This window comes from Clupea harengus, chromosome 10 (assembly GCF_900700415.2).
Source record: "Clupea harengus chromosome 10, Ch_v2.0.2, whole genome shotgun sequence".
Taxonomy (NCBI): Eukaryota; Metazoa; Chordata; class Actinopteri; order Clupeiformes; family Clupeidae; genus Clupea; species Clupea harengus.
The window spans coordinates 10,941,010-10,958,509 of NC_045161.1; the positions used below are offsets into that span (position 1 = coordinate 10,941,010).

A 17,500-nucleotide genomic window follows, 5' to 3' on the forward strand; every position below is an offset into this window, starting at 1 on the left:
GTGTCGACCCATGTGAATTCTCTATGGTCCAATGGATCAGACAAGATGAAGGGAGCACTATACCACACTGCAAGGCACTGTCAAATACTAGCAGCAAGATGCATGTACTGTCGCCCAAACCCCTGTAAAAGCATCTAATAATGTCCCATTATTGGATTGAATGAGTTTGTGTGTGTGTCGATAGGTATATCTGGGTGTGTGCATGTGTGCACATGTACTATATGTGTGAGGGTATTATGAATTTCTTAACTTGAGAGAATCACTTAGATTGGCAACTACAAACAACCACTAGATGGAGCCCTCTCCTTATTACAGATAACCACAATCCCAGACCTCCACTGGGTCTTCCTGATGTGACTGGCCCAGGGGCAGAGGCCATGGTCAGGGGTGTGGTACTGCAGCGTGGCATTAGAGGTTCATGCAGGAGCCCGCTTCACCTTGTATATTTACATCAAAGTCCTTCTCGTCCTCGCCGGCCAGGTTGGTGGCCACGCAGGTGTAGCGGCCCGTGTCCGAGACCTGGGCCTGTTGGATCCGCACTACACGGCCATTACTAGAGATACTGATGTGGTCATCACCTCTCAGCAGCTACAGGGAGGGAGAGAGAGAAAGAAAGAGACAGACTACGTTTATTCTTATGCAATAGTACATGTATAGTACAATGGATCAACATTGCAATGGAGTTTTGGAGTGTCCCTGACATGTATGCATATTGCTCAACATGTGTATTTGCTTTATACAGTACATGTAGTGTGAACTGTGTGTGTGTGTGTCTATGAATGTGTGTGTGTGTGTGTGTGTGTGACTCACCTGCCCGTCCTTGTACCAGAGCAGAGAGGGGGTGGGGATGGCCTGCGCCTCACACTCCAAAGTGAGTGTGTTGTTGACTTTGATCTTCACCTCCTTTGGGGGCCAGACCCTCTCCAGGCACGTCATTCTTACTGATCACAGGAGGCACTGACAGCACAGAACAGGACATGGGCCATGCTTTTCATTAAGGAGCCCTTCATGAGCACTGATTAAATACCTTATTAAAACACCAACAGGCCATTCAATAAAGCATACATACAGACAGATCGCAAGGCAAAACCCAAAGGCAAAGGCACTAGAACGTATATAAAGAAGACTGGTGACTAAACCTAAACACTAGATGGCAGTGTTGTTGTAATTATTTCCTTATGCACTGCGGTATCGCTGTCACTCACGATAAACTTTGACCTCGTAGTTCTTGAGCGTCTCTCCAGCTTCGTTGGTGGCCACGCACGTGTACCTGCCGGCATCCTCTTCCTGTGCCCTCAGGATCTGCAGCGTTCGCCCACCTGCATGTGTGTGTGTGTGTGAGAGAGAGAGAGAGAGAGTGGTGTGTGTGAGAGAGAGAGAGAGAGTGTGCGTGTGTGAGAGATAGAGAGAGTGTGTGTGTGTGAGAGAGAGAGAGTGTGTGTGAGTGTGTGAGATAGAAAGAGAGAGCGAGAAAGTGTATGAGTGTATGTGTGTGTGTGTGGGGGGGGGGGTCAAGAGGGAGGGAAAGCGAGAACAAGAGAGAGTCACAGTCGATTAAACGCCAAGCAGAGCAAACAGGCTGCAGTATGCTTCTAATAAACACTCCCTTATGTCATTAGGCAGCGCACGGGAATGAGTGTGGGTTGGACATGAGGATTGACTTAAAGGCAGAAACGCTGGAAGCTGTTACAGACCATTACTGTCTGATCCTGAACTCAGAGCAGAACCCAGCCAGTCCGTCAGCACTGCAGACTCCAGAGCACAAGCCCAGATCACAGGATCACAGGAACGGACTGACTGACTGAGTCCAAGCCAGAAGCCGTACTGCATCCAGTCAAAACAACCCATCGACCCAAAGACATGGACACCAGGAAAAGCCATTTGGAGACTTTGAAATTGAATGAATCTGTCTGGCTTTTTTTTACATAAAAACAAATGTCAGATAAATATGTCGTTAATATATAGCAGTAAATGATGAGTGGTTTTACACCTAAATATTGTTTGAGAACCAGAACCATAGAGTAAGTATTACAACAGACCTTTAGAGGTTAAAGTCTTAAATGTCAAAAGACAGAACCTTATAATTCAATGCTCTTGATTTCAGATGATCTTTTGTAATTTATGACATAGGGTAGCTTTTGGTTGGGGCAGCTTGATTTATGAAGTGCTGTAACATGTTTTATCATCTTACTAATTCTTTGTTGTGTCTTTAGGGTAACATATAATTTCATGCTGTGAATGCAAGGATACTGGAAGAAATCAACTGAGCATCTCAATACTCTCATCGTGTGTCAGTATTCAACATGTGCATTTACTTAATACCCAAGACGTCATATAATGTTCCTACAGGGTTGCTAGGAAGTTTGCGAACCCTTCAGAAATGTCTCAGAATTTGCATAAATTGCATTAAAAACAAAGCAATGCATACTTCTTCATTCATTTATTACACAAATGAGCCAACATTAAGTCGCTCAGTATGAAAACGTATGCAAACGCCCTTTAGCAGTAATGAGTTCAACCACATGTGATGATGATGGCCATTGATCAGTGCTGTTCATCGACAAGACCCACTTTCTGTTGAGCCTACGCCAATGGACAGATACTCCAACAGTACTTGCTGGGACACAGCAGAATGAATAATTCCTTCAATAATAGCAAGCCTTCCTGAAGCAGCAAGACAAAACCCAAAGGCAAAGCCACTAGAATGTATTGAAAAAAGACCTCAAACTACAACCTCAAACTATGATGCTACCACCCCTCTGTTTTACAGTTGGGATGAGGTTCTTATGTTGAAAGGCAGCGTTTAATTTTCGCCAAATATAACATTTCTCATTAAAGCCGAAAAGTTAGATCCCTGTCTCATCCGTCCATAAAACTTTCTTCCAGACGGCTACTGGCTCATCCAAGTGCTCTGTAGAAAACTTTAAACGCAAGGCACTGTTCTTCTTGGAGAGCAGTGGCTTCCTGCTTGCTATCCCCCCATACACACGATTCTTATTCATTGTTTGCCTGATGGTGGCTGGATGAACACTTATTTTAGATTTACCGGTGCAAGAGAGGCCTGCAGATCCTTAGATGTCAGTGAGTGTGACTTCCTGTAATAATACGTGCCTTGCTCTTGGAGTTACTTTTGTTGGACAACCACTCATGGGGAGAGTAGCAATGGTGTTCAGTTCCCTCAGCTTGTATACTATCTCTCTGACTGTAGGTGTTCAGTTCCCTCAGCTTGTATACTATCTCTCTGACTGTAGGTGTTAAGTTCCCTCAGCTTGTATACTATCTCTCTGACTGTTGTTCAGTTCCCTCAGCTTGTATACTATCTCTCTGACGGTAGGTGAGAGATGGGAAGGCCATGATACGCCAAAGCCGAAGGTTAGTAAGTTGGTTAGTAAGTTGTTTATTATATGGCATTTTTCGCTCCTTTCATTTGGTAAATGAAAATAAATGGTAATTGTAAATAGAAAACATGTCGTTTTGTTCAGCTCTCAAGTCTTCTCACGACACAATGTGTTTCAGGTGTTGCATAGCAACCAAATTACTTGCTAACTTTAAGTTACAATGATCAATAGAAAACAGACAACATGGCTCAGCTAAAATGGCTTTAATTTACAGTAAAGTAACTACACAAGTGATTCAAACTATAGTTTCAATAACAAATCTTCGCTTCCTCTGAATTTCCTCATGGCTGTTAATGTACTCATTTTCGTCTGGATAGTAAAACTCGCTTTCGCTAATTTTGAAAATGTCATTAGAGGGCAAAACGGATCCGTATTGACCGGTGAGGAGGGCAATACGCGGCTGGCATGACTACGCATTAGCCAATCAGAACACCCGTAATGTTGTTGCCATATAATAATTTATTATATTATCACTTAGATCAAGATCTGATCATGTTTTCGGCTATATTTATGCAGATGTGCAAGGGGTTCACACCACTGTATGTTATATCTATATGTAATATAGCTTTGATATTTTTTGTTGCTATACTTGCTGTCATCATCAAAGGCTTGGAAATTTCCTTTTCTTATTGTCCATGTGACATTAGGATGCGTATGAGTGAATATTAACCATGTATTAGTGTAATAATATACTGTCTTTTGACAGCATGATCTGAAGGTTGACTTCTGACCTGGAAGCACTCGTACGTTGCGTCCTGACTGGAAAGGAGCGCCATCTTTGAGCCAGGTGATGATGGCGGGGGGGTAGGACTGCGCCTCACACACCAGCGACGTGGGGCTGCTCAGAGTCACCGTCACCTCCTCAGCAGAGCCCTCAGGACCAGAGCCCACGATGGTGGGAGACACTAACACACACACAGAATACACACACACACACACACTCACACACACACACACACAGACACACACAGGCAATACACAAACACACACACACAAAAACAATACACACACACAATACACAAACACACACACACACACACAATACACACACACACAATAAACAAACACACACAGACACACTCAGACAATACACAAACACACGCACATACATCCACACCCACACATGTGCACACATACACACACACACAAAACACAAAATAGAACAATGCACAAATATTCAAATTCAAATAAATCTTCAGGTTATGGTGGTCAGCACTGGTACAAAAACCGATACACACACACACAGATTTATTGTGAAAATGAAAGCATGTTTTTCAAATAGATACAGTGAAAAACACAAACTCAGAATATTACGTATATGTAATTCTGACACATATCCATACACTGACACACACACACACACATATCCACCCACACTCTCTCACACACATACCCAGCACATTGAGATTGAAGTGTCGGCTGCGGTCCCCAGCACTGTTGGTCGCCTGGCAACTGTACCTGCCCGTGTCAGACACCTGGGCGGCTATGATTTGGAGAAAGCGGCCGTGTGACATCACCTGGTGACGCCGGTCACTGACCAATGGCAGCCCATCCTTGAGCCATGTGATCTCAGGCAGTGGGTTACCTGGGCAAAAGTAAAAGTTAACATTCTGCTGAATAATTTCTGCTACAGATCACTTCATTACGTTGTATTTTTACATTATTTGTATTTTCTTCTTATTATAATTTTTTTTTATCTAAGGGGAATTGGATGTATAGGCATACACTTTATTTTAATCTTTCAGTAATCGGATGTAAAACTGATGATGTCACATACCTGTAACTTCACAGGCCAGCGTCACATTCTGTCTGTCCTTGACCTTCACATCCTCCACTGTCCCCCCTTTCACTATACTGGGAGGAACTGCAACAGACACAGAGCAAAAGATTGAAAGAAAGAAAAAAATTCCTCACTGCTGCATGTTTGATTTGTACTGTTATTTATGACCATGAAAGGACTAGTTATGGGGTCAGGGTTAATCCTACATAATAACTAAGTGACAGAAAATCACTCATACCAAGTATGTCCAGGTCAAAGTTCATGCGCTCCTCCCCAGCAGGGTTGGACACAATGCAGGTGTATCTCCCAGCATCCTCCACTGCTGCATGCATCAGACGCAAGCTCCGACCCCCTGAAAATCACATACACTTTTTTATGATTGGGTGCTGTGTGATTCATCACTGTGGGTGACTATCGTAGTTGTAAAGTCTGCAAATGAACTATTCAGGAGCTCCTGTTCTGCTGTGCTCACTTCCGGTAGGAAATCAGGCCACATAACCACAGGGGCAGTTGCTGTGGAAACAGGAGGGCTGCCAGCAACAGCTGTAAAAACAGAAGGGCTGACTCCCCAACAGGAATCAACAGTTGTTTTCAGTCTCGCTTATCCTCACATCTTTCAAAAAATCACCTGAGCAAATATTCATTATACAGTCCCACTCTCTATCACACACACAACCACACACTAAGAGTTGTTTTAAGCAAGTGTGACCTGGTCAGACAGTTCTTTGAAGATGGACAGAAGCCCATTTTAAGTCAGGGATGAGACTAATGAACCACTAACTGGTGGCCCACATACACACACACACACACACACACACACACACACACAAACCTCCTTTTTTCTTTGTGTCTGTGTGTGTGAATAGATGGCTGTGTATGTGTGTGTACGATACTCCTAAGCCATTGTGTGTGTGTGTATGTGTGTGTCTGTGTGTGTGTGTGTGTGTCTGTGTGTGTGTGTGTGTGTGTGTGTGTGTGTGCATGCACGTGTGTTTACTTTGGAGCAACACTCCCGTAGTTATTGAAACCAAAGAGCCCTGCTGTCCTCTGTTATTCTTCTTAAGCTCTTCCTGTCCTCTGTAGTGGTTTCTGGCCTCTCGTCCCCCGGCCATCTGATAGCAGCTTATTAAAGTTGATCTATCGCTCCTGTCCGCCCAGCAACCCCCCTGGCCAGCAGAGCGGCGCTCCTGGGTGGTGTCCCAGACACACACACACACACACACACATACACACAATTCGCCCTCCCCTCCACAGGCTGAGTCCCAATTCAGTATCAGGGACCCTCAGCTAGAGCACTTGCACTGCAGTCAGACCTAAGCTCATCTGGGTTTGCGCTCCACCACTGAGCGGGTTTTCTAGGACGTTCATTTTTAAGTACTTTGATTTAGGCTTGGTATTTTTAATTCTGTAATTAGCAGAATTATACTCTGAAAGAATACCATATCATGGACAAGTCTAGTGTGCTGAGATAAAGCTTTTCAAAAGTTAGTTTTTCAAACATGAGTGACTGGCAACTACAGACTTGTGTGTAGTCAAATCCATTGATGAGTTCTTGAGTGCCGTGTCTGTGGCGAAATACAGTGACATGTCATGTGTGTCAGCGTGATGTAGAGCCAGGTTTCCCAAAGTGTGGTGCACGGGACAAACTGCTGACAAGGAGCCTCTTGTCTAGAGCACTCCAGTGACACATATACCTCTGTGACCTGAGCATGGAGAAGTCCAGAAAGACCAGGGCAATCCAGACACACACTCACACACACACACACTCACACACACACACACACACACACACACACACACCACCTGAGATGATGCGTACAGAGCTGGAGGCGCTGACGGGCTTGCTGTCTTTGAGCCAGGTGATGGAGGGCAGGGGGATGCCTGACGCCTCACACGTCAGAGTCACAGGGTTCCGCACCACCACACTCACATTCTGAGGCGCCACAGTCTGACCCGTGATGCTGGGGGGAACTGCAAGTGACACACAAACACAAACACACACACACACACACACACACACACACACACACACACACAAAAGTTAATACAGACACAAAAGTCTTAGAGTAATAGACACAAAAGTAATAGACACTGAAATGGATGTAGAAGTGTTCTAAACAGTCAAAGAACTGTGTTAATTTAAATCAATTTAATAACTCAATCAGATGGTATTTATCTTCTATAGTATAGGGTGTGTTAAGTATACTAATTATGAGGTAATTAGGTGACTTAAATCTTAAATACACCAGCAGTAAGAGGAAATATGCACTATGAAAATATGCACATATAAACTCACCCACCTACAACTACACACAACCAGACACTCACTAAGCCAAACACATACACACAACACACACACACACACACACTCACTCACCGTGCACATTGACGTCATACTTGCTGTCGGTGGTCCCGGCCACATTAACGGCCACGCACGTGTACCGCCCCGTGTCCGATACCCGGGCCTCTCGGATCTGCAGCAGGCGCCCATCGCTGAGGACCTGAGCACCGTTGCCGTGGGTGACGGGCCGGCCGTCCTTCAGCCAGGTGATGGCGGGGCGGGGCACGCCCTCAGCCTCACACTCCAGCGTGACGTCGGTGCCGCGGGTCACCGTCAGCTCCGCTGGCCCGCTGCGTCTGATGGAAGGGCGAACTGAAGTGAGAAGACCGGGTGAGTAAGAGTGAGGGTGTGCTTCACAGCAGGTGTGTGTGTGTGTGTGTGTGTATAAGGATGAGCTGAACTGGCAGTGTGTATGAGTGTGTGCTTCACAAAAGGGGTGTGTGTGTATGTCTCTATGTGTGTGGGGGTCTGTGTGTGTGTGTGTGTGTATGTGTGTGTATTCTGGCCCTTTGCTCTGAGAGTGAGATGTATTTCTGTGTGTGTGTGTGTGTTTACCATAAACTTGCAGACTGTATTCCTTCATGGCATTGCCGGCGTCACTGGATGCCAGGCAGTTGTAGGAGGCGGTGTCTGTGTGTTCTGCACTGGAGATCTGCAGCTGTCTCCCGCCAGAGAGAACACGCACACGAGCGTCTGCTTTCAACTCAGAGCCTGCAAACACACACACACACACACACACACACACACACACACACACACACACACACACACACACACACACACACACACACACATCCAGACACACACACACACACACACACACACACACACATAGAAAAGATGTTACTCATTTATTAGAAGCAAGAATAAATAAATATGAGTATGATGAGGATGATGGTGATGATGGTGGTGATGATAATCATTACGATGAAGGTCATGTCTCACCATCTTTCTTCCAGGTGAGGCTGGGTGGGGGGATGCCACTGGACTCACACACTAGGGAGATGAGACTGCCCTCCACCACCGTTAGAGGAGACACCTCCTCAGAGCCACGGATACTGGGGGGCACTGAGGGACAGACAGAGACAGACAGAGAGAGAGACAGAGAGAGAGAGAGAGACAGAGAGAGACAGAGACAGAGAGAGAGCGAGAGAGAGAGAGAGAGAGAGAGAGAGACAGAGAGATAGAGAGAAAGAGAAACAGAGACAGACAGACAGAGAGAGAGGGAGAGAGAGGAAGAGAGAGAGAGAGAGAGAGAGAGAGAGAGAGAGAAAGAAATTAAGGTGAGATCAAATAGGGGAAGTTAGTGGGGCAGTTCAAATCAAATGCTCATAACAATTGTGCATTTCATAATGAAAACATCAAATGTTTGAACAAACAGAAACTAACAAAGAAGTTCTAATCAGATTTGGAAATGAAAGTGCTTTAAATAGGGCCCCAGATGAGATGTTTTGCGATATTATATGGTCTTACAAGCCTCAAATTCATTCAATGAAAATGAATGCAACCGTCTGAAAGGGACAGTCCATCCATTAACTACTGCATACACCTTTTGAGTACGCTTAACACAAAGAACAGGCCAGCGCTTGAGGCTGTAGGCTAAACTGTCAGAGGTACAGGTTCACTGCTACTGTCAGGGAAAGGTTAAATGTCAGGGGTCAACAAAGAGGTTGAACTCACCCCACACGTTGAGGTTGTAGTTCTTCTCGGTTTTGCCCGCCACATTGGTGGCCTCACAGGTGTATCTGCCTGCGTCCTGCACCTGAGCACTGCTTATCTGGCAACAGTGAAAATAATACACATCACTCGGATTGTGTGTATGAAAGCATGCTTTGGTGAATGTCTGCCATGTGTGTGCGTGTGCGTGTGCGTGTGCGTGTGCGTGTGCGTGTGCGTGTGCGTGTGCGTGTGCGTGTGTGTGCACGTACCTTAGCATTTATGTCCTATATTTCATTTTCACCCATCGTGGACATTCATAAATGTTTGAAATGTGTTTTTATCAGTGTGTTATTATGTGTGTGTGAGTGTATTTTTATCAGTGTGTTAGTATGAGTGTGTATGTGTACCTTCAGCAGACTGCCGTCCTCAGACACTGTGGTGCCTGGCCTTCTGTAGAGCGGGCGCCCGTCCTTACGCCAGGTCAGTGTTGGTGGGGGGATGGCATCGCTCTGGCAACGCAGCTCCACCGGCCGTCCCATCAGCACCGTGGCATTCACCTCCTCGCCCATAATGTTAGGCGGCACTTTAGTGAATAAACACACACATACTTTTATACTCTCTCCATTTTAGTGAATAAACACATGCAAACACACACATACTTTTATACTCATTTATACCTTCTCCATTTTTGCCACACTACATTAACTTCAGACTGAATGAAATCATAAAACTGTTTTAGCACAGTACAACTTAAGTTGTATATTTAGAATAGCTAACACAGGATGTCGCAGAACATAACTATAACTCTCTCTCTCTCTCTCTCTCTCTCTCTCTCTCTCTCTCTCTCTCTCTGTCTCCCTCTCTCTGTCTGTCTCTCACTCACTCAATCTTTCTCTTCTTCCTCTCCCTGCTTCCCCTTGACTCTCTGTGCTTAATGGGAGCTGTAGATTTTTATTGCCAAGACCAACAAATCATCAGTCAAAGTCATAAGGCCATAACTTTCCAATTAGCTTGTTAAAACCTCCAGCTTTACGTAGCTCATATCCCCTCACAGCCCACAGTGATTTATGGTCTTATTTAATTGAAACATCAGCGCTAATGTCTGTTATAAAAGCTCAGTTGATTTTAGCACACAGTGCAAACGTTTACAACATTTCCTTTCTGAATGTAATATTTCAGTCGTTGCCAAAAACCTTGTAAGGATGTTTTACTAATATTATAGCTTAACAAATGGGCTTCCCTTCTCTCTCTCTTTCAGACTGACTGACTCACTCACAGGAACACGCACACGCACACTCACACACACACACACTCACACACACACACACACACACACAAACACACACACACACTCACCGTAGACTCTAAGATCATAGTCCTTTTGGGTCTCTCCCCCAGCATTGACAGCCACACAGGTGTAGCGGCCAGCATCACTCACTAAGGCACTGCTGAAGGCCAACAACTTGCCTGCAGACAACACCTACACACACACACACACACGCGCGCACACACACACACATACACATTAATACAAACACACACACACACACACACACACACACACAGACATGCATATACAATACGTCAATATAGGATATACTGAAAGATGATACCTAAACATCCCAAACATGTAGAATGCAGCAGAAATGCACACTCAGTCTAGCAAACACCAGTACAATGCAGTGGCACAGACAACAGCACAGATGCCAAAATACAAGTAACATTTCTCAATCAAAATAAAGCAATACACACATAAACACAAACTACTTACATATATAATGAAGGCCATGCCTTCTATACCTCTAAACACACACATCAACACAAACACACACACACACAAACACACACACACACAAACACATACACACAAACGCACACACACACCTGTAGGCCCGGGGAGACGCTGGTGACTGGGCTGCCGTCCTTGAGCCAGGTGAGGCCGGGTGTTGGCACACCTGAGGCCTCACACTCCAGCCGCACGGCCTCATTCACCACCACTGACACCAGCCCACCATCACTGGAGATGGACGGAGGCACTGAGAGAAAGAAGGAGAGATGGAGAGAAAAAAGAGAGAGTGCATCAGAAAGAGATCAGAGAAACAGCAAAAGAAGGTGGGATAGACACACACACACACACACACACACACACACACACACACACACACACAAGCACACATGCCACTGCCTGCTGCATACTGACCACCTGCAGCGATACACTCTCTCTCACACAGAGACACAACTCTTACTCACCATACACCTGGAGTGTGTGTGTGAGCTCCGTGCTGCCCGCTACACTGATTGCCACGCAGCGGTACGCCCCGGTGTCTGACACCTGAGCGCGGCTGAGCTCCAGCACCTGACCCCGGTTCAGCAGGGTCACGCCGGCCGCTGAGCTCAGAGGTCGCCCGTCCTTATACCAGGTCACAGCTACAGAGAGAAAAAGATGGATTGGGTCACCTCTTCTCCTCTTCTACAGCATATTCTGTTTGGAAGTTATATCTGTTTGTCTAAAAATTTAAAGATCGCTCTGTTAATCTGTTCCACTAGGAATCTCTGCAAAAATTCCAGTGAAACTCAGTCTGCTAGCTGATTTATTCATTTGGATTGCAGCTTCTTTCCACTTTGACATGCCTAAATAGGTGTAATCATGGGGAAGGCACACAGCCTTGGTAGACCGTTATCAAAATGTCCTTTTCAGTAAATCAACCTTTTGCTTGACTGATACCGCTATTACTTAGCTCCATCTACATGTGTCTTTACTTTCTGTCTTTCCATGTTTCTCATTCTCTCTCTGTGTGCGGTTTGGCTGGATCTCCAGTCTCCTAGTTCAGTGCGCAGGTGATTTAGGGCCAGCTCTGATGAGGTGTTTGATCTCCGCTCTCCTCTCGGGCCAAACTGTCTGTCTGCCTGTCTGTCTGTAAGCGGCCTGAGAGGCAGAGACGCATTCCTGCACCGATTGTAGCCTGCAAACAGCCGCCGCCGCCGGGGAATAGAGAGGACGTCTAAGGCATAGAGAACGGCGTCTAAAGCACAGACTCTACTGAACCTGTTTAAACTGAACTGACACTAGACAGATCCATCTGTGAGCACAGGCACATAGACTAAAGTGACAATATCAGGGTGAAGGGCGAAGTGTCTTTGGCTGCTCAAACTGTTTATGATGACATTTCCTGTCCTGTCACACACCTCTGCAAAAAAGCGCTTGTCAAGCTGTGATGTAACACATAATGTGACACTGAGAGGTGACCTGAGAGGGACCTACCTGGCAATGGACTTCCTGACACCTTGCACTTCAGCTGAGTTGGGTAGCCGGCCACGATGGTGTGATTGACAGAGTCTTCGTCAAATAGGATGCTGGGAGGCTCTGTGGTGCAACAATCAGAGTCAGGGACATATACTGGCAGTACTTGGCTTGTAATCTGACTGGCTCTGTCACATCCATACCGTGGACGCTGAGTCGGATGTGTTGCTGGGCCTCGCCAGCAGCGTTGGTGGCCACACACGTGTATTTCCCAGCATCCTCTAGTCTGGCCTGGGTGATGTGTAGAGTCTTCCCACCTGATTCCAGCTGGGGACAGAGAAATGAAAAGAGGGTGATGAAAGTGACAGAGAGACAGAAATATGGTGAAGGAAGACAAACGTAAGAGACAAAATTAGGTATATGGGCAACAGAGAAAGTTACTCAATATGTTTTGAGAGAAGCAAGTTTGACATGGGCGATACCTTCAGATACTCTTGTGTGGTGTCCACATGGCGGCCATCTTTGAGCCAGGTGATGCTGGGAGCAGGGATGCCACTGGCCACACACTGGAGGCTTATGGGACGCTGGAGGACCACTGAGCGCTCTACATGGCCCGTGGAGCGGATGGATGGAGGAACTGGTGGAGAAAGAGAGAGTCATCAAGAGAGAGGGGAAGAAATAATGAATTAGTTCTTGGTTATTACGTCATCTAAGCACATGGGTAGGCATCTGAACACACAGGTAAGCATCTCTTTACCTCAGAATCAGGACACTTCCATTTGAGAGCAAGGAGATAAAAAGGCAAAAACTTGCTTAGAATGTGAAATGTCAAATTACAACAAGACTCAGGAGTTGTAGATCTGCTGGTGTAAAAGTGATTTCACTTCAAATCTGCATCATTAATCCATAATATATTGTCATGGGAGTACCTACTGTATAATGTGCTAATCATGACTTTTCTATCTGATTTCCATATTTCTAATACATCTAGAGAATAAGTCACATCAGAAAATTTGCATAAATAAAAGAACAGTTCCAATCCATTTACAATATGCATTTAGACTTGCACTGACAACATGTACTTTGCTTGAAGCGACAAGATACCCATGACTTAAGAAGTGTATAATGTGGGTGTTGTTGGGGGTATGTGGGCGTGTCCGTGGGCGTAACAGTGGGCGTATCTGTGGGCGTTACCATGCACAGCCACGTTGAACTCTCTCTCCTGCTCTCCCGCCTCGTTGGTGGCAATACACTGGAAGCGTGCCGTGTCCGACACCTGAGCACGAGAGATGACCAGCCGCCGACCCCCACTCCCAATGCGCACCCTCTCCCCCTGCCTCACCGGCTGACCGTCCTTCAGCCAACTAGAGAGAGAGAGAGAGAGAGAGAGAGAGAGAGAGAGAGAGAGAGAGACAGAGAGAGAGACAGAGAGAGAGAGAGAGAGATGTAGATGATCAAATATAATCAAGTTATTGTGTGTGCTTCTGAATTTCACTGATATTTCAGTGTGAATATGAGTGCTTGCGTCTGTGACTAGTTTGTGTGTGTGTGTGTGTGTGTGTGTGTGTGTGTGTCTGTGTGTGTGCGTGTGTGTGTGTGTGTGTGTGTGTGTGTGTGTTTGTTTGTGTTTCTTACGTGATAACAGGTGTAGGTGTTCCAGTAACATCACATTCCAGTTCCAGCAGGTTGTTGATGACAACAGTCATATCAGTCTTCTCCTCCACTCCCTCTATATCTGGGGGCACTGAGACACAGGACAATGATGTCTTACAACATTTATAAACAGCTTATAACATGTTAATAGTCATATACTACTCCTGTAAAATTACACATTAATTACACAAAGAACTTCTTTCACATAACTTAGCATCACATCACCAGTCGGATCAGCTGAGAATGCATTTGCTTGCCTTGAGTATTTTGATAGATGCGTTTTGGAATGAGATTAAAGAAAAGTACATACGTGCATAAAGACCATCTATCAAGCAACACTCAGACAAACATTTGCTCGCAAAACACCACGGATGCATCTGGTCTCCCAGCTGCTCCCATAATCTCAACATTACGCATGCCGTTCTCATTCTCTCCCGCCTTCGCAAAACCTCTTTCTTCCTTTTTTCTTCACACTGGCTGTGTTTATTTCACTCTCCTGAATGACAATCATTACCTCATTGGCAGCGCATTGTATTTCTGCTCCCTCCATTGTGTGCTGTTAATGCTAAACACTTCTGGATTGACTCACTGGGGTCTGTCAGCCAGATGCTAGGGTGAGAGAAGGGGGGGGGGGGGGGACTGGGGAAGATGAGGCAAGGGGTGGGGTTGTCTGTCCCATTTTAAAGGGTTGCGCTCATATTTTCAACACATGTTCACAGATGATTTTTCATTAGCACATGGCGACCTGGTCTGCAACCAAGTCCAGCGTGTTGTGCTGCAACAAGATTTAAACTCTTTGGAGAATCTTGTCAGAAATAATAAAAAACACTCTTAATTCGTCCTCCCTTTTTCTCTCCCTTTTTCTCTCCTCTCCCTTTCTCACAGACTCTGCGCTATGATTAAAAAAACAAAGGCTGACCCAGCGATTATCACCTTGCGATCCACAGATTATCACCTGCTAGCTCAGGGCTTATCACCTCCAGATGTACAGATTATCACCCCCACAGCCACAACATACATCTCCGACTCGGCCTATAAATGGTCTGGCATTGTTCTCAGTTCTGATCCATAAAGTCTAGAGATGAGTTATCTCTAATCACACACCCCAAGGTCAGCTCTGCACCGCTGTTAAAAGGAAAGGATGTTATAATCTATTATTTTTATGGGACATTTCTTGGCAAGGGTGATGCTGGCTGTTGGCTTTCTTTTCAGACTGGTGTATCAAGAGAAATCCCTGATAAGTCATTGGGAATGTTATAAACGGTGTGCATGTGTTTAATGCGTCTGGCATTCCTTGAGTAGCTGTGCATGTTTACAATCAGTGTGCACATTTCTGTGTCTTTCTGGATAGTGCACAAGTGGGTTACTAGGTTTGTGACTCTGTGTGTGTACAAGTGTGTACTTGTGTACCTAGAACGCTGACATCATATTTCATCTCCGTTTCCCCGGCAACGCTGGTTGCCACACACACGTAACGTCCGGTGTCGGACGGGCTGGCGTTGAGGACCTGGATCCGGCGACCCTGGTCCAGGACCTGGAGCTTCTCTCCGGAACGTACCGGAACGCCATCTTTGAGCCAGCTCAGGGCGGGAGCAGGGTGGCCGTCCGCTTCACACTCCAGAGTCAGACCCTCGGTCAACACCACCTTGCGCTCCGCCGGGATGTCCCCTCCACCCAGGATGGAGGGAGGAACTGTGTGTGAGAGAGAGAGAGAGAAAGGAAAGAGAGATTATTCCAGATCATTATCATGATGTTATCATTGATAACTTGATTATTTCACTTACTGCTGTGTTTAAACTAATCATTCTATTTATCATCTAATATTTGCTGCACAATGCAAAATACACTGCACCTTCCCCTGGATCTGAATGACATCAAACATGGCTGCATAAAAACATCAGCCAGACAGGTTGGGATAGCGGAGACATGGAAGCAATCGGCTCACCATAGACATCCAGGTGGTAGTGTTTATCGGCTGTGCCGGCGACGCTGGTCACCCTGCAGGTGTAGCGTCCGGCGTCAGCCTCCTGCACGCGCGGGATCTTGAGGAGGCGTCCGCGGTCTACGTACTGCGTCTGCCGGCTGGACAGAAGCGGCTCGCCGCCCTTCAGCCAGGTGATGGCGGGCAGGGGCACGCCCCGCGCCTCACACTCCAGAGTCACCATGGTGTCCAGCAGCGCCGTCACATCCGACGTCATGTTACCACCCTTGATGCTTGGGGGCACTGGAAGAGCAGGGGAGGTCAAATTAGATTTTGGTTAATACGCACACAGGCACACACACACACACAGGCACACACACACACAGGCACACACACACACACACACACAACTGCTGCTACTCTCATCAACATACAACTCATCTTTCACTTATATCGTATGAGAATCTCTAATCTCAAATCTTCTGTATTTTTACACTATTCAAAAATGACCTTTCACTCCATTTTCTTGCATGTACATGTGTATATACACATTGTAGCGGCCACTGTAGTTAATGTATATGAACCCATCTACACACATACACACACACACACATATACCATATATGCTGAGGTTGAAGTCTTTGGACTGCTTTCCGGCTGCATTGGTGACGCTGCAGTGGTAGTGGGCTTGGTCTCCCAAACGAGCACTCTTAATCTTCAGAACCTGACCTCTGTCTAGTACCTCTACATTAGGGTCACCCACAAATACCAGCCTGTGCGTGAGACAGAGAAAGAGAGAGAGAAAGAAAAAGAGAGAAAGGGAAAGGGGAGAAAAAGAAAAAAAGATGAGGGTGGGGAACAAACATATACTCATATACTCATTAGCTAGAAAAGCAGAGAAAGGCACTTACTAAGTTGAAGAGCACTCAAACATTTTACTCACTTCCTGTCTTTGTACCACTGAATTGTGGGAAACGGCTCCCCTCTGACCCTGCACTCCAGGTTGACCTCCTTGTTGAGGATGGCGGAGACGTCTCGGGGTGCACCTGTCCCGATGACGCTGGGGGGGACTGAGGACAGAGGTTAGAGTTTGTATCCAATCCCAATCCCAATCCCACACACACACACACACACACACACACACACACACACAGATCCCTTCATTCAAGAGCTATAAATACACTACCTCTATGTGATTTAAAATAAAAAATGAATTCACATTGTAGCAATGGTTGTAGTAGTAATATGCTACAATTTACTATTTACATCTTACTTACTAATCAATTTTCAACACAGATGAGATAGATCCTACAGTGAAGTAACAAAAATATAAAAAAAATGAAAACAATAAAAGTGTGGTACAATATTGGCAAAAAAGAAAGACCTGTTAGGTATGGTGTGTCTATTTGTGTGTGTGTGTATGTTTGTGTGTGTGTGTATGTTTGTGTGTGTGTGTGTGTATGCACCTGTCAAGTATTGTGTGTGTGTGTGTGTGTGTATGTGTGTG

General features: G+C 45.7%; 1 protein-coding gene across 1 annotated transcript in view; it reads right to left on the reverse strand.

Annotated features, from left to right (window-relative positions):
- The window catches only part of hmcn1 (hemicentin 1), a 99,546-nt gene that overhangs the window by 25,658 nt on the left and 56,388 nt on the right, over window positions 1-17,500 (reverse strand). Inside the window, 26 exon segments of the mRNA XM_031575347.1 lie at window positions 438-588; window positions 811-909; window positions 911-957; window positions 1,206-1,319; window positions 4,130-4,303; window positions 4,792-4,983; window positions 5,176-5,262; window positions 5,417-5,530; window positions 6,982-7,149; window positions 7,556-7,831; window positions 8,075-8,230; window positions 8,465-8,587; window positions 9,200-9,296; window positions 9,586-9,761; window positions 10,535-10,658; window positions 11,063-11,214; window positions 11,429-11,605; window positions 12,441-12,542; window positions 12,623-12,746; window positions 12,902-13,056; window positions 13,614-13,783; window positions 14,055-14,163; window positions 15,483-15,764; window positions 16,018-16,296; window positions 16,612-16,766; window positions 16,937-17,063. Of these exon segments, the coding sequence (XP_031431207.1) occupies window positions 438-588; window positions 811-909; window positions 911-957; window positions 1,206-1,319; window positions 4,130-4,303; window positions 4,792-4,983; window positions 5,176-5,262; window positions 5,417-5,530; window positions 6,982-7,149; window positions 7,556-7,831; window positions 8,075-8,230; window positions 8,465-8,587; window positions 9,200-9,296; window positions 9,586-9,761; window positions 10,535-10,658; window positions 11,063-11,214; window positions 11,429-11,605; window positions 12,441-12,542; window positions 12,623-12,746; window positions 12,902-13,056; window positions 13,614-13,783; window positions 14,055-14,163; window positions 15,483-15,764; window positions 16,018-16,296; window positions 16,612-16,766; window positions 16,937-17,063 (3,930 nt within the window).